The 25,877-nt window shown below is 38.7% G+C and overlaps 1 protein-coding gene across 3 annotated transcripts; it reads right to left on the bottom strand.

The window, feature by feature from the left end:
* Positions 1-444: 444 nt before the first annotated feature.
* adgrg1 (adhesion G protein-coupled receptor G1) lies at positions 445-19,890 on the bottom strand. 3 transcript variants are annotated; one of them, XM_055060082.1, is made up of 16 exons: positions 19,508-19,890; positions 10,947-11,119; positions 9,666-9,738; positions 7,046-7,311; positions 6,727-6,913; positions 6,524-6,563; positions 6,215-6,314; positions 4,687-4,794; positions 4,452-4,568; positions 3,743-3,785; positions 3,541-3,647; positions 3,282-3,397; positions 2,280-2,542; positions 2,095-2,194; positions 1,173-1,450; positions 445-587 (listed from the first exon to the last, which is right to left on the bottom strand). In XM_055060082.1, exons 3-16 carry the CDS (start codon positions 9,727-9,729, stop codon positions 460-462), a joined length of 1,917 nt encoding a protein of 638 aa, XP_054916057.1. In that variant the 5' UTR covers positions 9,730-9,738; positions 10,947-11,119; positions 19,508-19,890; the 3' UTR covers positions 445-459. The 3 variants fall into 3 exon arrangements, with proteins under 3 accessions (XP_054916057.1, XP_054916056.1, XP_054916055.1); XM_055060081.1 differs by having other exon boundaries at positions 10,956-11,119; XM_055060080.1 differs by lacking the exon at positions 10,947-11,119.
* Positions 19,891-25,877: the final 5,987 nt, after the last annotated feature.

Raw genomic sequence — 25,877 nt, 5'->3', positions numbered from 1 at the left:
TCCAGGATCTAAATGAAGCAGGTCCATTAGAAAACAATCTGCTGTCAGAACCGAACCCACACACGACACAATCACTTGTTCTTTGCTGAAAAAAAGTGATATAACTGATATATTATTACAAGGTACATTTAATAAAAATATGTTGAAGAAAAGTTGATAAAGAAAAGCTTAAATAATAGATTTTGGTCTCTGAGAAGCCCTTGAAATGGAACAAGATATCAGTAGCATGTTAGGAGTATCATATCATTTCATCATCAGATGAAATGGAATGAACCACTGACTTAGAGTCAGTGGTCCTACCACTTAGTTCTGCCTCATAGTGATTGAAAGGATCTTATTGGTTCAGCCAGAGCTTGTTCTGTTACTTGTTTTCTGTAAGAACATCACAAACTGAGCTCAACTCTGATTCTGGACTGGTTCTTGTCAGGTACAATGATCCATGTCTTGACCCCGGAGCGGCTAGCTCTTCTCGGTCGTCTGCAGCATGTGTTGCTTGACGGACCCGGAGCTGGTGCTGCCTAGGACCGACCTGTTAGCCTGTTTCCGGACCCAGTTCATCATGTAGAACCTCAGCATCAGGAAGAAACCTGGAAACAGAAACAGGATTCAGTCTCTAGGTCACAGGTTTGGTTCAAAATGATTTATGAGAAGGTAATGAAAGCAGAATATGAAGAAAGAACTGACCCGAAGCAATTCAAAGGATAATATGGACAAGAAATATAAATGCTGACTGCATGCTAAATACTCACTACTGTTCTTTATTTATTTTTTTTTACTTTTGGATTGCTTGTTATATTCTGTTTGTGTTCAATACATTCACAAATTCCCTTTAAGGAAGGATAGTGCTAATCATTCTCATGAAAAGGAATGTTACTGACAGAAAGCGAACTGAAAACAACTTTTAGCTCTGGATGAAAATCTTGTGTGGTTCATCTGAGAGGAAGCAGTTTTTAGTGACCTTGATTAGACAAGAACACTCCATCATTCCTACACTGATACAATGGAACTTATCTCTCTGAGACAACAATGAGTGTCCCTGTGCATCAACAGATTAAAATAGTAAAAAAAAAAAAAAACTGAATTTAATCACACGAGATAATAAACCCTGAGCTTTAGCAAAAACTAACCATAAAAAGTGCAAACAGGACAGGATGTTCACCACTGACACAAACCTTGAAAGGAGTTCAGGAAGCAGGAGAGGAAGAGGATAAAGTCTGACAGTGGCTCAATGTTCAGGAAGGTCAGACCCCAGGTTACTCCAAAGAGGCAGCTGAGACCCCAGATGCTGAGGAAAGCCACCCGGTTCTGCTTCCACTCGTCCCTGGTGCGGATCTCCCGGAACACCAGGAAGAGCATCAAGACGCCAGAAGACACCAGGACAGCTAGCAGGGCCATGGTGGTGAAGCAGTGAGCTAGTAAGACGTTTTGTTCGTTCAGTTTCATCCAGCACCTGCAAAAAACAAAAACATAAGTCAAAGGGAATGATCCTGAATTCAACTTTTATGGGTTCCTAAACTTTTCCATTCCGCAGCCTCTCAAACAGTGTTAGCTCCAGGCTACGGACTCCAGTAGCTTTTGAAATGATTTCTCTTAGTTTTATTGACTAGCCTGAGGAGCAACGCTAGCAGTATAGCAAATAACTTTCCAATGAGTAAAAAAACCCACAGGAGAATCATTCAGATATAACAGCAGGACCAAGGTGAGCAGGTTTAGACTAAAGATAAACAAGTGTTAAAGATGTATAAAGAACAAGATCAACAATAATGTTAATCATAATACATCGTGCAAGATTATAACTAAATACAATTATTAAAAATAGAAATACAATTGACTAGGAAGACTATTTTAAACCTAATTTAGAATTTTAACTTATATTTTATAGCTGTGATGCAAAAAACAGATTCGATTTAATGCTAAAAAAACATAATTACAAATTTATAATTCAAATTTATTAGATTTTTTTTTTCCAGTTTCCCTTTCTGAGGCCTCTCTAATGCTCTCTGGCCGCACCCCACAATATGAAAAACACTGCTCTGGCAGACATGCACGTTATTTACCACCCAGAAATGTTGAATCAGATGTGAGAAAGCTTACATCCGATAAGGATCATCTTCGTCATCAGCCTGTTCAATTTCTGCCATTCCATAAATATCTCCCACACCAGCCAGGATACCAACAGGAACAACTGGGAGGACTGGGACAGAATGTTCAACAGGTTAAACATGAACATGACTTTTAAGTCAAAGGTCAGACAGTGAAATAATGCTTTCCATTCTCACCAAAACCAATCAGGTACCAAACGTAGGGCCGCGGGGAGGGTCTGAACACCATGTAGACCAACCAGAAGGTGTTAAGCACTTCTATCCCCATCCAGGTGAGGGAGCTGAGCAGGGCGTAGTGGAGCAAGGCCCCCACCCAGGTGCACACATTGTCACCTCCCACATTGGCCAGAACCCCAGTAAAGAAGAAGATCAGGCTGAGGAGGGCCAGGGCCAGAGTTAAGCCCAGGTGGATGGCTACAGACTGCTCTTTGGTCCGTCTCCTAACGGGACACAGGAAGAGACACAAGCAGGTTGGCAAAGAACAAACACAGGAGAAAACAACAGGGGAAAAAACAGCTGAACAGACCAACGTTTTATTTTGTTCAGTTTAAGTATTTCTAGAGGCTCTATTGACATGAATCTCATACCAGATGTGAATAACAACCCAACTAATCCACACATACCAGCAAATACAAATAAACAAGTCAATATGGTGGAATGGTACAGCAAATATACAAATAAGCAAAGTATTAATTATTGCTTCTTGATGAGGTATGAAAATGTTTCTCATTATCCAAATTGAGGGGTGATGAGTTCTCTCAAGATTTTATCAACCTTCTAGCTGCAAAATGTACCGATGGCCTTGGTTACAGAAATGCATGGATGTGTGAATATATCAGTGATTTAAAAGTGAAAAAGACATTTGACTATAAACCAGTCACAACTAGGCGTTCTACTTTTGAAGCGGTATTTCTGGCCAATCAGAAGGCTTGTCACAGAGGTACAGAGCTCTGCTAGAGATATTTAGAAAGAGCTCAAAGTAGCAGACACCAGTTTTCCATGAAAGTCACTGCTGAAACACAAGACTCCATTGATTTGCAGTAAAGAGAATTCATTTCCTGAATCATTTTTTCCCAACTCATGTAGGACCTAAAATAAATTAACCACAAAGTTTGAAAAGTCCTAAATCCACCTAAGTGAAACTTTTAGAAACTCTAAAAGTGCTCAGAGTTGGTTCACCTGTTCCTGCAGAAAAACACGATGACCCCGATGCAGCTGATGAAGGACGCTGCACAGCCTACATATGTAATAGCAGTAAGTGCCAACAGGTGGCGCACTGGTTTAGGCTCCAGTTGCTGCAAAAAAACAGTGCAATTGTTGTTGTGCAGTAAAAAAGAAAATCTTTTGTGTATAAATTCACTTTTATGTATAAGAGAAGTAAAATTCTGTCTGATTCTTTGATTTAAAAAAAAAAGAAAGCGTGAGCAGCATGTCTCACCACTAGCACTGTGAAGTAAGTCAGATGGTCACACTGGCACTCTGTATGCCATGATCCTTTCCTCTTTGTCTTGCATCCGAAGTCCAACCAGTTCACCTCCAAAGGATCTGCACCAACGAGATGACACAGAGAATGGAATCATTACTGAATAAAACACAGTGTTACATGATCAGTTTGTAATCTCAATTCAAACGTTTCTGACCTCTGTGAGTGTCCCAGGCAACACATTTTCTTCTGAGGTTCCCCTGAAAAAAAAAAAAAAAAAAAGACAAAGTTTTATTCTCACAGATAGTTTTGGACTCATGTTTGCTGCAAAATTAGCCACAAATTGCATGTTTCCTGTCACCATTTTTTTAAAAAAATGAACGCGAGTATGGCAGCCTGATGAGCAGCTGTGTGCGGTGCACAGAACAAGCAGGTGAAGTTTCTGTCTGGTGTTGTACAAACGGGAGAGAAACCCGCCGGTGGTTTTGGTGTGTTATCTAAATCTCTCTGAGTGACAAACAAGTTGTTTTTGTGAGCAAATTTAGAGATAAGCTACTTCTGCAGTTTTCTCCGCTAACTCACTGTGCACTGGGCCTTGAAAACTAACAAAAACCCAATAACTTATTTAATGTCAAACTAAGACTTACAACCACAAACCTCTGAATGTTTATGTATTTTTTTGGTGATCGTCCAAAACAAAATTGTGCATTTACTGTCAAGCGGAAGGAAAACTAAATGGTTTCCAACTGAACTTTAATAGCAAAAACAAAGTGTGAAATGAAAATGTATTTCTCTGTTTTACTCTTTCACCAGTAAACAGCTGGTATAAACGTTGGTTGATACCACCATTGTTGTATGATTTATTATAAAAGTGTGGAAAAATACTATTAGAGAGAAGGTTTGACAAAGCAGTCAAACAAACTTACAGGTATGTAATCATGGTCAAAGAAAATCTTGACCGGCTCAGGCAGATCAGCGATGATCTCATTCTCCACTGAGATTTCCACCACATCCATGAGAGGTTTGGCTTCCTCAGGGCCTGCCTGCAATTCACCCACAGACATGTTTACCTTTCAAAATCCACATTACACAGAGAACCAGGGAAAGTGGACTTAGTAGGAAGACAAAACAGCAAACTAAAAGCTTATTGGATCTCCTTACAGTTTCATGTGCTGACAGAGAGAAAGGTGGGAACATGGAGATGTTCTTAAAGAATGTCACGGACACTTTGCTCGTCAGGGCAGGAGGGAGGTCGACGGTGACAGAGGTCTACAGACAGAAAACATGCACACAACACAAACATGATACAGAGTTGAGACATTTACTTCCTACTCAATCAAGAAAACACCCTTACACGTCAAGACCTGCCACAAAAGCAGAGTACTGCTTTTCTACAAGAGAATGAAGACATTTCTTAGCCTATCAGACCCATCACTGTGCCACCCTGCAGCTGTTTGTTGCTGTGTACACTTGTAATGAGTAGATGTGTCTGTTAATTGCCAGCTGCTTCTTTAAATGACTTTATTTTAAGACACTTTGCTGGAAAATGCCAGCTCCCTACTTGACTTGGCTTTCATGTGGCAAACCTCTCACCTATTTCTCTCCTCTCCATCACTACTGCCCTCTACTTGAGTGAACATTAAGTCCCCGCTCGTTTAAACCCTGCGCTCCTCGATGACGAACCGTTTTCTCAGCGGCCAACAACCTTTAGTTCAAGTTGCACGCAACTTCTTTTCACTCCCCCAGATCAGAAGAAATGTTGTTCTAAGGTGTGAAAGTATGTTTGTTCCAGAAAGATGTGGGTGAAATGTGATATCTGCAATACAATCATGCTGCTACTGATGTGGTTGAAACGCTGCAGCCTGTAACAAATGAACACGTAAAACCAACATTTTTATGTTACGTTCTTCAGAGTGACAAGTTAAAAACGAAAAATACTTTTAAACGACTGACGGCTGTCAGAGCAGAGCTGCTTAAGAAGCAATAGAAGTTGCGGTTTACGCATAAATGGATTCCATCACAGAGCTGCAGCTGCTACACGTTAATGTAGGAATTTACAGTAATTAAGCCAGTAAACGCTTAATTAGTTATGATTATCAAAGAGAAGAAGTGTTGCAGTGGGCTCATAGTGAAACCAAACTGGGGGGAAGCGACCTGCAAACTGTGGCTGTGGGTTCCCACGTTTCTGGTTTGTTGTTATTTTCTTTCTGTGACCCAAAAGGAGCTGAATCTAGAGTAAAGCTGCTGGACTTATAGTTTCGACTCTAATCTCTAATTGTTCCTCATAGCTAATCTGCTAAATATGTTTGTGTTATGAAGGATGAAGATTCTGCTCTCGAAGAAGATCAGGATGTTTTAGATAACAGTAATTTGGTGGTGGTGATCCAACTCAGCAGAAAGTACCAGACTACTGCTAACACTAAAAGAGATAAAAACAATGATGTTGTTTTGTTTATTTTTTATAACGCAGAGCAAGTTTTACATTTTACAATTTATGTCTGTGTTTTTTATTACAGATTTGTGACTAAAGGCTGAAGATGTTGTGACAGCTTCTACTTCAGTGCTTCTCAAAATATCAGTATGAAGATGCAATAGTATAATTGTAATAATGTTCACATTTTTGTTTTCTAAAACAGAGCATATGACTAGCTATTCTTCAGAAAATGTAAATATAATGTTGATATGAAACCTTTTGCTTTGGTCCACTTGTTGAGACTCGTTCTCTTTTGGAATCATTCTTCATCTCTTTCTCATATTTCTGAGCACATGGATGTTCGGTGTTGTGAAACCTGTCCCAGAAATATCAACAGAAACATCTTCAAATAAAAGAAGCAACTTTATCTGAGAGGCACAAACAACACTTCCTGTTTGTAGATGGGTCCTTGATTATAATAGTATTCTAATCAGTGAAATTAGCAGTCAACACCAACACAGATGAGGAAGGGTGTTGTCTAAAACACTGTCATGAAATGTGACAGATGGGTGGAAAAAAACGTACCCTTTGACAGAGGTCTGGTTAACAAGGTCACACAAGTTCTCTGTAGAGGAAGAAGTTATAGGATTGGGTCACTTAGTTCACATGAACACATTTAAACAATGAAATGTACAACAGCTAAACATGTGATTAATGAACAATTTATGTTGCTAACTTCAACCCATTTGTACATGTTTCACTTAATAAAATCCATCCATCAATCTTACTGCAGTTGGTGATCGCTCCCTTGAAGCTGTAGCCTTCCAATGTTTTATCTGCGTAGTTATCAGTTCGGACTCTTCCTTTGTCGATACCATATTTTGCTTCAGGCATGTTGGGCTCATTACTTAAATCTGTGCAACAGTTTTGTTCAGGACGTGAAGGAGGGCAAAGTACAAGATTTCTTTCCCCGACCTTAAAAAGAAAATATATATATTTTTAAAACTAAACAACTGGCTTTTAAAAGACAAATAAAGAAATACACAATGACATACATGTGAGCTCAACCTATCAAAACACAACCAGCATGGTCTTTTACTGACTCACCTTTAGCATCATCTGGTCCAGCAGAGGCTCCCAGTGCAGACAAAAGTCTGTATCTGGATTCCTCTCAACATATTTGTTGAGATGAATCACCTCCGTCTTATGACAGTTGGCGGTGATTCTTCCTCTGACAGACAGAGAACTCTCATTGGCTAAAACGTTCAGCAAACCACAACCTGGAGAGACGTCGATGTTCAGGCTCAGGGAATTGTTGCCATGGCGCCATTTGCCACAAAATTCCAGAAAAAGGTCATGTTCACTTGAACCTGCTGAAAAGACAGATATGTTTATTATAGATGTGAACTATGAGTTTAGATAAACTTTATTTACTTTCTAACACATTTAATTTACAGTTACCTCATAAAGCTGCAGTAATCATTTCTTCAGAATATGGCTGTCTTAACACTATGAAGAGTCTATCACTATTACTATCCCAACAGCAAGGGCCATTTCAACAGGAAGTAATCTTGACAATGATAAATTTAAATTCTTATCACGGTAAGAAATTTATCACGATAAATATGCACACCTCTACTGTGTAATATTTAGATCCCACTGCCACACCAGTCTCACACTTTCCTCTGTTTTGTGTATAAATGCTTTTAGTAAAACAATGATGCCGACTGCCAATCGCAAGGCGAGTGTTGATATTCTTTCTATATCAGTTTTAGATACTATATTAATATAGCAGAGTTAAACTGTAAATCCCCTTAAACTGTGATATTGGAAGATTCTTTTAATGTACTAAATAGCATGACTGTACCTTCCAAAATAGGTCAGTAAATATTAGCAGCTGTGATATGCCACTTTCCTGTACTGAGTAAGATAGAGATGTTGTGAGCACCCTGCAGCTGAAAAATAAATCACATTAATCAAGTAATGATTAAATAAATGCATGGATTATAAATGTCCAGATCAGTTCAATCTGATTAAAAATGCTTTATTTAACCCAAAGGGAAATTAAATGTTGTCACATTGCATATATTTCTTATATTAAAATGTTATCTACATAAAAGTAAATTAGAATATTTACTGAGCAGATGGATACAGCGATGGCAATTTACATTGAAATCACGCTGGTCATTCTCAGTGACCACAAAGCGCAGAAGCATATGCTGTACAAGCTGCAATGATTTATTATATTTAGTCATTTCTATCTCTGAATGATTTGATGCGACTTTAGGAAAAGGGTGTTTCCCAAAGTTTTGGATTAGTGAGTAAATAATAGTTCTGAGTGATGTGAATTCCTATTTCACTTTTACTCAAGAAAGAATAAAAAGATCATTTTGCAAATAATTCTTGAAATAGTGATTGCACAAGTGAAAAGCACAGAGGTCAAGAAGATTTCAAATGTGTCAGCAGAGATAGTGACCACACCTATTACTGAGGACAAAGTCGAAAAGCAGATCATAGTAAACAGGACTGTTTTTTTATAACTCTAACGATTGCTGACAAAAATAGCTTGGTTATTTAATTTCTGTCTGATATTTAAAAACACTGAGGATACGACACACAACATTATTTCTCTTCATTTTTATAATGAAGGATTCAAATTTTTCAGAAACTTTGAATCTTACAAAAGACTCGGTCAATAAAAAAGGGAGTTTTAATGCAGAAATGTGTGTTTAATGAACAACTCAGGACTCCGTTTGCAAGAATTCCTGCCTCACTGGCATGAAGGAGCTCATCCTGGGACTCTGCTGAGGATGAGCAGAGTCCTCAGGTTGCTTCGACAGGGCTCAGATAAGGCCCGTTTGCCAGCAAACCAAGCAAGATGACACCACGGTCATTAAAGTAGGAGGTGTGTTCCTTGGCAGCTATTGCCTCTATAAGGCCGTTCAGCATGAAATGACTCCTTGTCTGACTTTGGGGAAACCAACACTAGCAATGCTCCTCAAGTCATCAACCCTTGTAGATTCTGTTCCTCTCCACTATTCCTCCAGAAGTTGATTTCCTCATGAAATACAACTTCATTTGAGTTTAGTTTAGTTTCATTTGAAAAGAAGAATTTGGACTCCTGAGCCATGTTCTTTTCTCCTTAACCTTGGTGAGACACTTGTCATAATATCTCTATTCAAAACAATAGAGCGTTTTGAATGTTTTTTTACTTCAAAATGCTCTAAAGTGGCGATGTTTTTTCCCTTGCACTTTTATTAATATGCTTGAACAAGTGGATGAGCTTTGATAGTTGAGCCTTGTTGTCAGGGTGTCAGAGACTGTCTACTGACAACTGTCAGTCTTCTGAGTTATTGTGTAGCCATAACAGAAAATTTCTAAATAAAAATGCTGTTTTATTGGTTGCATGTGCTATGTTTATTAATGCTAAGCCATCAAAACCCAGTCAACCACACTAGTCTGCATACAATATGTACAAGTTTCCCAGTTTGAATGGATTTGAACCCAGATATGAGAGGAACTTGCTCTGATGGAAACAGCATAAGCACAAAATAATGGAAAAATATAGATACTAAGACTTATTTCTGTTATTTCTCATTATTTTTTGTCAAATTTTTCTCTGTTCATTGAAATCACTAATGCCAGAAGTCAACAATGTTTGGATTCGTTGCATTGCACCACAGTGAGCTGAAGCAAGAGCTGAGAATAGACAAAGTTGTGGTCTTACCTGCTGTCAGGAGGCTGATGATAAAAAACACAGTCGTTAGATGATCCGCCACTCGGGTCTTCATGGCTGACAGCTGTGATAGAGATGCAAAAAAAGTGAAATACAGTGAGAAACAAAAGGAACAAACCTGTGGTTTGCAAGTAGAGTGGCATTCATCAAATAAATTAAAAGTGGCTGCTCATCAACCACCGGGTTCAATGAAAATAAAAAAAGTCAGTTCCTGACTTTACAAAGGCAAATCTGAAAAGAAGAAAAAAAAAACTCTAAATTGCCTTTTTGTGCAGACACACTTCCTGAATAAAACAAAAAGTATCCTGAGGTTCCTCATATTTGACATAATGCAACATTTTTTTAATGATACTATTGTTATCCAGCGGCCTGACCTGTTATCTCTCCTGTTATATCACTGAATACAAATGAACTCAGGCTGAAAATACACACAAGGACCCTTATGAGCTCTTATCAATGGAAACAGGCCTTCCCTTTAACAGTCAGGCTCCTACATGCATCAGCAGATCGTTCTCGCCGCCTCCCTTTAGCAGGCAGCTTTTACTTTCTCAAGGAGGGTGGTAGTGTAGCCTGATAGAACTTTACTGCAAAAGTAGAAGTTTCCACTGAAACTGTAAAACTGAAAAAGTGTTAATAAAATAGGCAGGTATGCACATGTTCCCTCTGTAGGAGGAGAACCAGTAGAGTGCATTACCAGTGGCGTGCTTGGTGAATAGGGCCTTCTTTTGGTGATCCCTTGTTCTAATGAATGGCGCTACTGCACTCGGAATTGTTGTCTGACTGTCAAAGTGAGGCCAGATAGATTTACTTTCACAAGTGGAGCGTTACAGCTTTCACCATGATGTTCCACTTGACTTATATGTAAAACTGCATTATAAATAGCTTCTAATTTATTTCAAATGTAATGGACGCAGAGACAAAAAATAAAGGAGAAAAGAAAGAGTGAAAGGTGAAGGAAAAGGTTTAGAGGGAAAGAAGGAGCAAACGAAGCATAGAGAAAACACAAGCTGACATCCCAGGCGTCTTTACTGCTGTGTTTTGACGCAAACATGTGACAATGATGTCATTAAAGCCCCTTAACTGTCATGAGGACACTGCTGTTCACACGGACTCATTGGAGAACATGTAGATATTTTGAAGAAGAGTTAAAAAATTTGATGAGGATGTGAAAACTGAGCAGAAACCACGTCTCCCTCAATACCGACAAAGAAGGCCTCTGAATAAAAATACACCAGGTTGCATCATACTTTCAGAGAATCATGTAGTTCCTACCAGACGTACTTGCAAAGTGACCCGTCACATGTACAGTCTGCTGCTTGAAGTGTTCTCGGTTTCAGCCCAAGATGCCAGCTCATCAGACTAACTTCCGAGTGCAACGCGCTAGATGCTCATCACCAACGTGCCGGTGAACAAGCTGCACTCCACAAACAGCTGCAGGTTTAAGTCTGAAAACAAAGCAGAGGCTGCTAAAGGGAGCACTCTGGGTTTCTGTACTACGTGTGTGACAGACAGCATTTGTGGAAAGAGATGCAGACGATTGTGGAGGTGAAACGGAGCAGTTACAGATCTCCAAAACATCACAGGACAGACAGGAACTGGTTCAACCACAGACAGTGCAGAAGGACAAGCAACAGAAAGAAAAGAAAAGAGATGAAATGCTACAGAGGCAAGAAACAATACCTAGTCACTCAGACATGGAGGAGTCAGACATCTATATATAGACAAGTACACTAGGAAACACACCTGATAAATGAGGAGAACTTGAGGTCAGGTCAAATACATATTGGTTGTAGTGCTTTTTGGTGCCGTTGAAGCAAAACATTCCCATTCTCATTAATGAATGGATTTTTATGCAAGTGTCATGTTTATTACTCTTCATGAAGCCAATCCACAGCGAAAAACCATAAAACACAGATTACTGTACATATGCAAAACTTTACCCAACTACAATACACTCTCTTCTGGTTTGTTGTTAAATATGTGACATAGCGACTCCACTTTAGGTGGTTACAGATTGAGAAACGGCTGCTTTGCGAACCCACAGACGGAGACAAAAGCCTCCTGAGGAAGCCGTGCAGCGGTTTCATACAGCACAGAGGCTCTGCTCCAAACCAGGGACTTGTCCATTTCTAACTTGCTACATAGCAACAGCTCACAATACCAATATCTAACTCCAGTCTTAATACTTAGATTAGTCAAATTTATGTGGGGGAACAGATTTGTTGCGTTGTCAAAAGGTGCATACACCATAAATGTGCATTTCTTACACATTATGTCATTTTGATGAATGCCTGAGCTGTGATGGTGGCCATCTAGATTTGGGACAATACTGGTTTTAAAGCGCTATCTGGAATTTATATTCAAAGGAAAACTCCCTTTGTCACTTCCTGTGGTTGTTCTGCCTCTGTTGTGATAAGGAATGGTTAGAAATACAGACACACTAACTGACAGGAGCCCGTTAAAAAAACCATGTGGGAACAGTGAAAGCTCAAGTCAGGTCTGTTAAACTTTCAATAAGGAGCCATCGTTACAAACTGCACTGCAGAAACACAAGATCTTGTCAAGTATTTTTGGCCTAGTTTCTAGGCCAAAAATAAATAAGACAAAACTAACTTGTTAGTGACTTTTCAACAACACGTAGGAGCTTTTTTTAAAATAAATAACTCATTAATATTGATTTTAAAAGTACTAGCAAATTATTTCACTTATAACAAGACATTTATCCCATGTTACAAGTGAAGTAATTTACCAGAACTCATAACATTTCACTAAAACTGACTCATTTTATTATTTCTATGCTTTTCATTTTTGCATGAGATAAGAGTAATAATTTCTCTAATTTACTGTTTATTCATTCATTTAAACAAGGGCGGTGTCAATTTGACCTTTTCCTTGAAAAAATACAATTGTCAAAACATCATCTCGTAGTCTTCATTGGAATCTATCTGTGAATGTCAGAAACATTCTCTGACTTTGAAGTGGTTGGAAAGTGTAAACGCTGTGACGGGATCACAAGGTTATCGCTACAACTCAAAGTTCTCAATTCCAACCCCAGCTGTCGCTCTGCAGAATGCAGAAGACTGCGTCCTGCGAAATTCATTTGTTACCAACGCACTGTTCAGTAGGCTATGCAGTAACCCTACAGAAGTTATAAGTTACATTTGCTGAATCAGAAATAATCAGCCAGTTCCATTGGTCGTGTTGGACTCCATTTTGGAAATGCAATTAAAAGAAAATCTTCTGGATCTTATAGATGAAAGACAAACTGAAGATGTGCTTGCATATCTGCCTCCTTCACAAGGATTTCTTGTTGTTTATTGCGTGTCGCAATAAACAACAAATCAATTAATCACATAAATGAAAACAAACTCATTAATTTCTTGTTTTTCTCTTTTGTCTCTTTCTACCAAAAAGTGGATGACAAAAGTCTTCAGTCTGGTGCTTTGGTCTCTACTGGTTGATTTTTTTGAAAGACAATTTTGCTTACAGACTCTTCCCAATTAATTCTGTCTGTTATTATGTTAATTTAGTTTGGATAGTTGAAGCATCTTCCAGTTTCTGTATCAAATATTCTTTAGAATTTAAAGTTTATTGCTCTTTGAGAAGCCCCGCGACACACTGGCAACCTGTACAGGGTGTACCCCGTCTCTCACCCGAAACGTTCGCTGGAGAAAGGCACCAGCACCCCTGCTGAACCCACTAGGGACAAGGGTTTACAGGGCAAAGGCATTTATTCATTCCAACCACTTCCCAGCTCCTGCCTGTGAGAACGAGCAGCACTGGAGCAAAACGTGCACATGTAAAACTACAATATCGTGCAGCGCTCCTGAAGCACAGACACACATCTTCAGTTTCAAGTCTGGCATGCACACTTATCTTGAAATGCTTCGCTTGCTCTCTTTCACGTATCAACGCGCCAGGACAGCGATCCTCTTTCTAAACTCAGGCAAATCACAAAATCACCCTGGCTCACCCACCACCTTGCTATATTAAGCAGAGGGCTTTCCAGTAAATTCTGTCATCGTATGGGGGTCTGACTGACTCACACATGCCTGCTGTCTTCACAGGTTTCTCTGAACGTCAGGCTGTGGGAGCAGCGTGAAATGCAGGCAGCAGAGAGCCGTGGCACGAGTCAATTAAATGTGTGAGATATTTCAAAATAAACGAAAACAGATTATGTTTGTTTTCAGCCGTACCTATGGTAGAGTTGGTTTAAAAGTTGTTCATCTTTAGCTGAACAATGTCAGAATTATTGTATTTTGGGCTGCCCAATGGAGCGCATTTTTATCATTGCTGCAATGAGTATGTTCCTTTTTTCACTTTTAATGTTTACATTGATCTTTATCTTATTGTTTGGGAAAATATATTCCTTTTTCATTGTTTTTTACATTGTTAAAATTATTTAACATTTTTTTAAAACTTTTGTTTTTATCTTTTTAGAGAATATACTCCCTTTTAGTAAAGCATATAGCAGGGCACATGCACGAGAAGATGAAAATATCAGACTCCTTCTTAGGCAACACTGAGGAAGGTGGCACACTTTGTGGCTTGTGTCACTGAGATGGAGAGAGATAAAATAATTTACTCTCTCTTTAGCTGGGATTCTGTGACTAGTGAGCATATTTGATGGGATAAACAATAAAAATCTGTTGCCATCAATACTTTCATTGGAGAAAATCATTTTGAGTCTTTTAAACTGTCTTAAAAGTCTGCAAAGATACGCGTGTGTGTGTGGGTGAGTTTGTACACTGCATGCTTCTATCGCTCCAGTCATCTGTTGCCTCTTTCTGACGTACATTTGCAAAACAGAGCAAGGCGTCCCTGTCGTGCGATCTGGGTCAATACAGCTTCGAAGGTTTCGAAGACTAATGTGGTTTGAAGTTTGAATGAAGTGCAAGTTAGGTAACAATAAAACCGAACCAGCAGCACATTGGACGGTGCCTTAAAAGCCGCCATATCTCCCTGTTGTTTTCTCTAAATAAGTGATTATGATGTACAGCAATCACATAGAGGCATTTTCACTGGAGGACTCTGTAAATGCAGAACTATTCTGGCAGATCCTACAAGAGCCATGCAGGATATTAGAGGGTACACACAAAACTGTGACCTGACCCATGACTACAACCACATCCCCATGGTGAATCAAGTGTGTGGCACACAAACCTTACCCACATAAACACAGGTTACATGAGCATGACGTGCTTGGCACCAGGCCTGTCACAATAATCAATAAATCAATGAATTTATTGATATACAAACAAACTCAATAATTTTCATTGGTATGATTTATCACTTTTCTCTTTTTAACTCTGTTTCTACCAAAAACTGACTGGTAAAAGTCCTCAGTTTGGTGCTTTTGGTCTCAACTAGCTCTTACTTTGGAGCGCAGTTTTGTTTACAAAGATGTCAAAATTTATTTTATTTGTTTTATTTATTTGGGATATTTAGAATGTCTTCCAGTTCTCGTGTTAAATGTTCATTATGATTTAAAGTCTATTGATCTTTTAGAATGTGCCCTTGCAGTATTATTTTACCATTACATTCCTTGAAAATGAACTCAAAACAACAATATTATCGTTTAACGCAAAAACGTTTGGAATGATTTATCACCCAGATCTGATACACACAATGCAACACACACACAACACGCATGCACACACGCACACACACTTATCTTCCTGCATAGCCTGCTTTTTCTTTTTTTTTTTTTTTTTTTTTTACAAATTAGACTAAACAATAAAGACAGAAAAGCAAATTCTATTCGTCTGTCTGCAGGCGCTCCTGGTGCCGCCTACAATAGTCAACAGGCAAAGTCAGGTATAGGAGAACCTAAAGGTCATTTATTTTCAATTTTATAAGTCTTTCAAAAATTACAATATGAAACAAAACTGCTTTATTCTTGTCCTAATGATATTGATGTTTGTATAGCAAACAGTCCTTATCACACCTCTAACCTGAGAAAACAGCCTGAGTCCTCAGTTAGCTAAAAATGTGCTGAGTTTCGACAGTCACCACCTGATGTACTGAAAGTCCCACTGTTTTCTTTTTTGCATCAAGTTTTCACTCAGTTAAGCCCCAGAGAACCATGATAAATGTTTCACAGTCAAGCCGCTGTATGTCATTTCAATCTCCAGCATCTATGCTTCTGTACAATGGGGAGGAAATGAAATTACCTGAAGGAAAAACCATTCAAAACATACAAACACTATGGAATATATACAAGGCCAATTTCTGTTTCTAACCCTACTGTAGAGATAGTTTTGAGTTGCCAACATTAAACTGACTAGAGTCTTGGATTATGGCCCAGATTTGAACAAATTGAACAAATGGCTCCTCTGTGTTTCTGACATAAAGGTCCCTTGGGGTGGTAATCAACTTCCCCTTGATTCAGACCTAGTGTGAGATGCTACATGGTCTGTTTTACTGCAAATACCTCAAGTTATTGAAATTCAAGCATCACTTGCGAAATGTTCAAAGCCTGAGAAAAAAACACAACCACAATAACCATTAAGCAGAAGTGTCTAAGAAGTGACATCAACAGTCATGAGTTGCTTATATATATATATATAAAAAAAACCATATATATATATTCATATATAATTATATATATGGTCATGGGGACTCTAAAGGAACTAGGGTTGAAAATACCACTTCCTGTCAGTCTCTGCAATCTGACAGCCTTTCTGATGCCTCGTCTGCAGGACATTTTGAAAACTTTCCGTTACACTCTGCATTTTAGGATTGGCACATTATGAAAATATGATTTCACAACATATTTAGCGTGAGCTTTATGGTAAATTACCATGCCCTAAGTTATGGTGGGGCGAGGCCTGTCATCTAGAAAACAAATTTTGCCGCACATAAATTGTTCCTGAAGTTATTGAGTTAAACAATAATATTAATGACAATGGCATAATAGTAAAGTAGGCCCACTCAAAGATGAATAAGCTTTACCTTCTAACAAACATTTAAATATCTAATACATATAAACAAAACAACAGAAACAAAAAATAGAATGAATTATAAAGTTTCTGTAAACAAGAAAATCCACTTGAGACTAACAGACCAGAATGCAGACTGTTGCCATCCAGGTTTTGGTAGAAAGGAAAAGAGAAAAGAGAAAAACAATAAATCATGAAAATGGAACCAAAATGTTGTATTTTTGTTGAATTACTGCTTATTGTGATTATTTCAACTAATTCAGATTGTGGGAAACGAAGGAATTTGTCAAGAGAAATGTAGCCAATCAGTATGCTGGACAATGAAATCTGAACCGCAAACCGTGGGAGTCTATGCAGCTCACTTAATGCACCAACAAGTTAAGAGGAAATTGTGGATAAAAGACGAAAGGTCACCTCATTAGTTTGGCTGCATTTTGGACACTTAAAATAAAAAAAATCTCATCACTAATATTGACTGATATGAATTGCTTATATCATGATACGTTTTCCAGACATATCGCCCAACTCTCTGCACTTGATGCTCTCTGGAAATTTAAACGCCTCCGCCTTCTGATTGTCATCTGCCGCTGTCTTCACAGACGATACATTCAATCTCCTTCTGCTACACTCTGATGGGAACCATTGAAACCAGTAAGCGTTTCATCTCAACTGAGTGAGTTTATAGAATGATAGAATGGGCCTGATAGATGATCTCAATATCAATACCTGGCCGACATTTTCTAATGTTTTAGGATTGTCACGTTGCCCAGCCCTGCTTTACAGTACAAAGTGTCTGGATGACTGTCCTGGAGCAGTTTTCCAGTCTACACGGCGGTGCAGGGAAGAATGCACAAGGAAGAGGAATCTGGGGGACAAAAGCAGCTCTTTGTTCTCAGGCATTAGAGCTGAAGTGACAGCGAGCGTGAATAAAGGTCAAAGATCATGGGCTGATTCAGAGCCTGTTTTAATAGACGAGCTCAAACAGCACAGGCAAACACATGCATAGTCCTCAAACACTGCACAAGGTATCCATGGAGAGAAGGTGGGAGAATTCATCTTCCTTCTTGCACTATGTATTTCATTAAAGCCATACTTATAGCAAACAAATTAGCATTTTGTAGAGTTGAAGAGAACTCTTCCCTGAAGGATAGTGCTGAGCTCACAGTGCTTCAGCCAGAAGCACCGCTGAGGGAGGAGCGCCGATCCCTTCTGCATGCCTGGTTATCTTGGCTATCTTTCTTTTCTGTTGCTGCTTGCTGTGGCTGACAAGGTGCCATGTGACAATGACACCAAACGTCTTCATGAAAGTTGGGATTTCAGTGATCAAAGTGAAAATTTACTCACAATCTCTTCCCATGCAGCAAGCAAAACAAGACATTGCTGCCAAACTGGGCCGAGACAGAAATAAGCATATTTTCCTCCACACAAACTCAAGACACGGAGCTCTGAGGTCAATGTTGCTGTCTTGGGATGCACCCTCAGATGCATTTGTGCTGCATTCTTTGGGAAAGCACCATAGTGATGCACAATGCTCTCCGCTCTGCGTCTTTGGGGAGGAAATTGAAGGAGCAGGTGGAATGCTGCAGATAAGCCCTTTGTGGCTGAGAAAAAAATCAATAACTACCTCGCTTCCAGACAAAAACCAGCAAATAATTAGACCTCAATCACTCCCAGAGTGTACATAGGTGTGGATTAAAAGGCTTTTAGTTTGCCATCAAATGCTTTCTTTCCCTCACTATAAAAAAAATGAAGTCAGCACAAAAGAAAAGAGGTGATCTGCTATGAGTCACTGCTAACATTTGCATTTCAAAAGATGAGAATTTTTTTTTTTTTAACATTTGTTCACTTTCGGTTTCAAGCGACATCTCTGATCTGCATGTGCTCCTTTAGGAGTCTTTCAAATGGGTAATTGGCCTCGTTTCACACCTTTGTTGTTCTTGAGCTTATTGCCAGTGAAGACTTTTGATTCTACACCTTGGCACAGGCGGAAACCACATCCTCCAGCTGAACGAAGAGCGGAGGTTAGAACCGTATGAACGCTGTTCGCTTCCTTTAAACACATAGGAATTTACTGTGTACAAATGTCTTGGGTGTGTACTTAGTTTCACCCCGAGCTTTTTATTTTTGGCAGCCAGACAGGGGTCAGAATGGACCGGTAATAAACTAACATAGCTATTGCTGCTAAATGATTCCTTGTTCTCCATGCTGCATCGCTTTCTCTGTCAACTCAATTAGATAACTTTAGACACTAAGAAATGCAAACAAGAAAATGTGAGCAACTAGGTTACCAACTCTTTTTAAAACCTTATATCTTAAAAACATTCGTTGGTTGAAAACCTGGAAATGCACCCTTATATTTAGGAGGCATATTTTTTATGCTACCAATTAATGTTTTACCTAATTTAGAATAATAAAAGAAGAAATATAAATTGCTTTTTATTATTATATTATATCACAGCCCCTACCACACCTGCTGCTGTACAGTCCCGGTTGGCTGACAGTTTGGGACAGAAATGACCCAGACAGCCTAGCTACAGCAACAGATACCCCAACTAATTAAGCAGCTAATACCAGCTTGTCATACTACTGTTACTTAATAATAGTAGTCTGCACAGTAAGTGCCTAAAGATTATTTATTTTTTGTGTCAACGCCCCCAAAAAACTTAATAAATTCTAGCTAATTAGCTATTACGTTCTTTGTTTAACAGCAGGTTAAACAATTTTTCAGTGTTAAAAAATTAATTCTTGCTCATTGTGTGTGTGTGTGTGTGTGTAGTTTACAGCTCTTTTTATGTATCATAATAAAAGACACAGTACACTCAAAATTCAACGGCTCGACACTAACAATACACTTTTACAGCGAGCAGCTACTTCAATAGTGAGCGGGCTCACCTTGAAACAGGTCTCCTTTCTTGTAGCTTCTTTCTTTGTGCGTCACCTGGTCGTCTGGAGCTCAGAGCCTCCTGGTGAAACTTGCTGCCCGGGGAGAGCAGACCAGACGCGGCGTGAAGGAACAACTTCTGATGAGGACGCAAATCAACTCATCTGACTAAGAGCGAGGCAGGTTGACCAGAGCAGAGGGAAGGGGCGGGGGGGTAATTCCCTGTCACTTGCTCATTGCATCAGTTGCACGCGCTGTATAGTTTCTAAATGACGTGGGAAAATGTTCGAACAGAATTGAAGAATTAAAAAAAAGTCTCACGGAAAAGCGCGCGAGCGCGTGCGGAGCAGGACGTGGCGACGACCACTCGGTTCGAGTTCAGAGAAGAAGGTTCGGTCACACCGGTGAGGGAGGGAGAAGTCAAGGCAGCTTCAATACACATGTACCACTTTCTTTTCTGATTTTCAAAATAAAAGTGTCAGGCCACAGCAGAGCAGCGCAAACAAGAAACTTCCTCGGCTGCACCTTGGTAAATGAACATTTTTCACTTATTAATTGCTTTTCAAAGTTCTTATCTGTTTAGTCATTGACAAACATGAACTTTAAAGGAACTGACATTGTGTGTATGTCACATATTTGATTTAAAAGAAGTTTTTAAATAGGCTTTTGTCATTTTCACTCACATTGTGAAAAATGTCCAAGTAATGCAAAAATATTCATTAATGCCTCACTGTTTAAAAGGATTACATGAATAAAATAATTCAGCAAGATTTCAAGCTCCATATTTACTAGTCTGTGTTTGCTAGGTGACTATCATTAATAAGTTTAGAAGACCAACCTCATTCTCATTTCCAGTTTTCTCAGTGGACAAATGATCTGGCCTGCATCGACCTGGTGGGCAGGTCCTTCAAAGAATGCAGCCCCTGAATTTAAACACACGGTGTGTCTTGTGCACACGACCATATTAGATTTTAAACTTATTACTCAAGGACCTCCTGCTTCTCCAATCAAAATTCCAACTGGACTGGTGCAGTTCATTCGTTAAACTGGAAACTACAAAATTCATGCCTCTTACTACAAACAGAACAGAGTGCAGGTTTTAAACTCCAATGAGCTTACCAACAATAAGCATCATTGTTCGGAAGAATGATGACCTTTCTCTCCTTAAACACAATATATTTCCTAAAGGTTGACCTACTTGTGGTCTATACTTCTATATGAACAAATCATAATAATTTAAAGTTAGTTTTCTCTGCTGTTTCTTCCCTTCCTTTAACTTTTCTCATCCCACACTCAAGTATAATAATTTCCCTGTGGCAAATTTGAGCTCTTATTTTGCTAAACACAACCCTTGTTTCCTGTTACTCCTACTCTTGTCTCTTTGTTCTGTCAGGTGTAAAGGAGAGCTGTAACTGGATGTGTGAGCAGAAAAAGGGGGCTGACTGTTAAATAGGCCAGAGGGCAATGAGTCATTTACCTTTCTGAGGCCAGTAAATCATGCAGCAGAAAATCTCAACTTCCCTCGGTAATTGAACTGTTATGGCTCCTTATTGCGTTATGTTGCGCTATCACACCTCCTAATCTTAACTGGATTTATATAGATTGTTTGTAAAAGGGCATCTTCTCCTGTAGATCTCCAGGACAGGTTGGGGGTCAAATGTGGATCCTGCTACTGGGAATTGCTGGCTGGTGTTCAAATACTCCTTTGGGGCTGTCCCAAGAGACATGTCAGCTTCTCTGTGGGACAATTAATACAAATATTAGTATGTAGGGAAAATAAAAAGGTTTATTTCGCTGTCTGTTGTGCTCCAGCAGATGTCAGTGGTTACAGCAGACCGAATCCTTGTTATCTGCTTGTTTTTGCTTCTGTAAGCTATAAGCTCAGAAAGGTGCAGAAGGGGAAATCATAAAGCAGAACAAATTATACTAACGGTAATTTGTCTTCTATTTCACTGTGCGATGGATGCATTTAACTGTGGCAAAAGAGACTTTGCAACCAACTCCACCTGAGATAATTCCTCACTGTTTGCAGGAACTATAGCAGCTGATGTTTCTGTAACCCCTGTGCACCTGTGTCAGTCTATATATTGTTTTTAAGCAAAATCTGTCGTTAAAGGGAATTTAAACCACTTTTAAGTTTTAAGTTAACATAATTTTTATGTGGATAAAAATTGGATCCACAATCCAATCTGTATTGGATTGTGGATTTTTGGAAACCTGATAGACTCCAAGTTTGTTAAAGAGAAAGCAAATAAGGCACCGTTGTCACATCTACTTAGATTACTAAATGCTGTCATTTCAAATTACAAACATTGCACAAAGGGAACAGAGTGAGAGGAGAGAAAGAAGGAAGTGCACCTGGCTCTCCTCTGTGTGCTGTTCCAACAGACGACATGAGTGGTTTATTGTCTGCAAGAAAATGAGCGTGTGTCTGTGTGTGGGAGAGGTTTGTTTGTCTGCAGGGTATGGCAGTTGAATCATAAAAGTAATAAAGATCCAACTGCCACGTGATAACAAGTATGCTGAGAGTAACTCTCACACATTCAGATGCACACATGGACACAAACGTGAGAAATAAATGGCGTCTGCTGATTTGCTGATGGCCTCTAGTTTTTGCACATCACAACCACAAACTTCAGAGCATTTAAAGAACCTTTGTGGCAGACTAGCACAAAGAAACTCATAATTGTAAAGTGGAAGAAAATTATGTTTTCAAATATTTGTACAGAGGTTTAAAAAAGTGTAACACTTTCCTCTAATCTGATGCTGAAAGCTGGATTGGCCATCGGCCATATAGGGTTATGCCCAGTGGGATAATGCATCATCGTGAACTTTATATCATGCTATAATAAGTTATCTCCTCATCACAAACATAACTGGAGTGTTGCCTTGATACTTTCATGCATGTTTGACAAATCCTTTAATCTCCCATGGCAACCATTCAGCTCCTTAAGACAAGCCCCGAGCAATTAGCAAACACCTGGTGGGACTTTTCATCTGCTGAGTTCATTATACAAGTTACTTCTCATTGAAACACTGGTTAAAATAAACAAATGAATAAATAAATGTGATGGAGTTAATAAAGGAGTCATGTTGTGATGACTTCAGGCAGGCAGAGTTTCAGAAAGAGCAGGAGTTTTTAAAGAGGCAGAGGCCCAATTACAAGGCTTTAAATTTCTCTTAAATCATATTTGATAGATAATGCATTTTTATAACAACTAAAGGTAACATAGTTATATGATTGTGCTATAAAATGGCACTAAATGCCAAAATCCGATAAGCACCAGTTAAATAAGACTTAGCAACAAGACTCATGTCTAAACGTGTTTCTTATCTAATCATTTAACTTGATAAAAGAGTTTTGGAACTCTTAATGGATGAACTATTAGGGGTTTCGGTATTAACAGGGAACGGCCCACAGCAGAGAGTGTTTGCTCATGCTTGTCAGCAGCAAGTAATATCCTGTCCCATTAGATAATTGACCCCTATGTCTGTCCTGTTGAAATCTCCATATGTGGAGAAAATCCTGGGAAGTCTGAACTCTGAACACAGTCCTGAAACTCAGCCAATTGTTAACCCTTTACGCCTCACACCCGGAAAATACAATGGAAAAAAGGCGTTCAGCTGCTTGTCAGGGGGTTTCAGTATAAAATAGACAGCATAATTTCCCACCTGTATTTAGTAAGAAAAAAAAACATTAGTTAATGTCATGATTCTTGCATGTTGTGGGTTTTGGTTTTTTGTTTTTGTATTATTATTATTTTCCTTTTGGATAATTTCTGCCATGTTTTTGTATCAGTGTTTTCTTTAAGTTAAGTTTGTGATTTTTTTAAAATGAGAAAATAAAACAATCTATTGCCACATTTCAATGGTTAGTTTTCTGTGAGTTGGATCCTTAAGACCCACCATGACAACAAACAAGTATAACACTGCTATATCCTTAAATCTATGAAAACCATGCAGAATAAAAAAGGGTATTAATGCACTGGCTAGGCACTGTAAAATGGTAAACGGCTTGTACTTGTGTTGCACTTTATTAAGTCCATAGGAAGCCAAAGCGCTTTACGCTACATTTAGTCATTCACCCATTCACACGCGACTGGACAGTAACCACAGCTGGCCTGGGACACGTGCAATAATGACATTCTCATGAAGGGGAAAAAAGGAAACAGCGATGAGAAGTTTCACTCGGAGCTAAATACACCAAGGGACGACTTTCTAGTTTTAACTGCCAGTATGCATCTGTTTTTGAAAGGGTTGTGGTATCAAAGTAGGGGAAACCCCTTAAGAGGATGTGCAGTACTCACGCCCTCTCACCAGGTACAGGTACATTCATGTTGAGCTACAGTTTGTCCAGTTCAGATCAGTTTCAGATCTAAAAACAGGTTGGAAAGGCAGTAAAACAAGTGGTATTTAAAGACTGTCTTTCAGACTTTAATTAATACTCAGAACATACATCCTTTTCATTGGCTAAATGTAATTCTCAGTTTTTTTAAAGACAAAACTTATTAAGCTGTATGGTATATGAATTTTAAGAATTGTAGTCAAACGTTTCTCTAATTAAAGAACATGATGAAATATAAGCAAGTATCACAGAGCACATGCTCACGTCTGAGCATACCGGCCCTTTAAATAATTAACAGTTTTGATCATTGAGATGAAATTTAGTTGATTTTAGTTGAATTTGACAGAACATGGATTCTCTGTTTGACACTACAGTAGTTGCTAAAGGGCAGAAAAGTAAATATTTTAGTGTAGCATACAGAAAATATTTCTATCAGACTTATAAAGACTTGAGTGAGGAAGGTGGCCTACAAAGCTGACTGTGTTAGAACAGATTGGTTAGGATGAACGGGCAAAAGTCCAACAATTTTTTTATTAAAAACAGAGGACTCAAAACGTCTGTATTTTCCAAATACCAATAAAAGTATGAAAAATTCAGAAATTTAAGAAATTTTCAGAAATTCTCTTACAAATTCTCCCTTTTGTTGATTTGGCATTTAAAAAATAAAAAGATAACTTTATCCTTCCTGAATAACTTAGCGTACGGCATGTTTGGTCTGATTTGATATCAGCAGTAGTTAGACTACTGCTTGTGTGTAATGTAAAAATATCTGGTTTTAGTTGTTCATCACCAAAGGAAATACCAGATGAGAAACAGCCGTGAGAACGAACACAACTGATGTGTGAAGAAAAGGTCAAACATCAAGAGACAAAAATGGGAATTAAAAAAAAGAACATAGATTTAAACACATAGAGCTGCAATGCAAGAATAAAGAAACTGCTGATCTTCTAAAAGTAATGAAATTACATTTCCAAATTGATTATGACATATTTAAGAATGTATAATATATGTGCAAAACTTTCATTGTAATGTTTTCAGATATTTTTCTGCCTCTTTTAAGCAGGTGAAACTACACATATTAAAGGTGTGACTTTATTTAACGTGGGAAAAAGTAAAATGAGCGATCTTGAAAGTACAGAGGGGAAATTTCAGCAATTTCCAGGTCTTGTTTCACTATGAAATCACATTGTCAGGGACTCACAAAGTCTTTTCACCCTTCAGCAGTCAAGTGAAGCCTCAAACATGACCTTATTGTGTGAATTTGTTCCCCCTGACAGCACAGCACTTTGCATTGTAATATTTCTGGTCATTCCCATGGCATGACAGTTTAAATTCCCATGTGGCCAAACTAACTGTAGCATCAACAGAGGCTTTGAAAGACAAGAAGAAATGTAGTCAGTTTTTAGTAGCATTCAATAAATTATTATATTTCAATTGGATTGAAATGGGAAGTTTATTTGCTGTGTTTTTGGCCATTAACTCCTTTCAATATCCATCCTCGTTCATAATCTCTTGTCAAGAGAGTCCATGTTCATTTTTCCTTTCAACGTTCCTTCACTTCTATCAGGACCACATCATGAACACAGTCCCATATCATGATTCTCCCACCTCCAAACTTTATTTGGTGTGCCGTGTTGATGTGCAGTGACAATGCTCTACCAAAAATTGTGTATGCATTGACATAAGGTTTTGGAATCATTTCACTGCCCAACAGTTTTTAACAAGATTTTTCTTCAGTGGTGGAGTGTTATGCAGTAAGAAGGAACAGAGTCAGTGGATAAGTACTTGTTTTCTTGGAAAAAAGTAGTTTCTGCTAACTCCAGAACTTTCTTCGGCCCTGTTTACACTGAGCCGATTTTCGGCTAAACCGTAACGTTTTTGTTGCGATTAAATGGTTTGTTTACCAGTGACCGGGTGCTCTGATGTAGGCACTTTTTGAAACCAGGTCTCAGAGTGAAACTTTCTGGGAACAGCCACCGTGGCAGTGTGAAGTACTCTGCTGATGTGAAAGTCCACATGTGCAGAACAGACAGCTG

This window comes from Poeciliopsis prolifica, unplaced genomic scaffold (genome assembly GCF_027474105.1).
Source record: "Poeciliopsis prolifica strain line A6 unplaced genomic scaffold, Auburn_PproV2 SCAFFOLD057, whole genome shotgun sequence".
Lineage (NCBI taxonomy): Eukaryota > Metazoa > Chordata > Actinopteri > Cyprinodontiformes > Poeciliidae > Poeciliopsis > Poeciliopsis prolifica.
The sequence above is the reverse complement of the archived record's forward strand: the minus strand, read 5'-3'. Positions and strand labels throughout refer to the sequence as shown.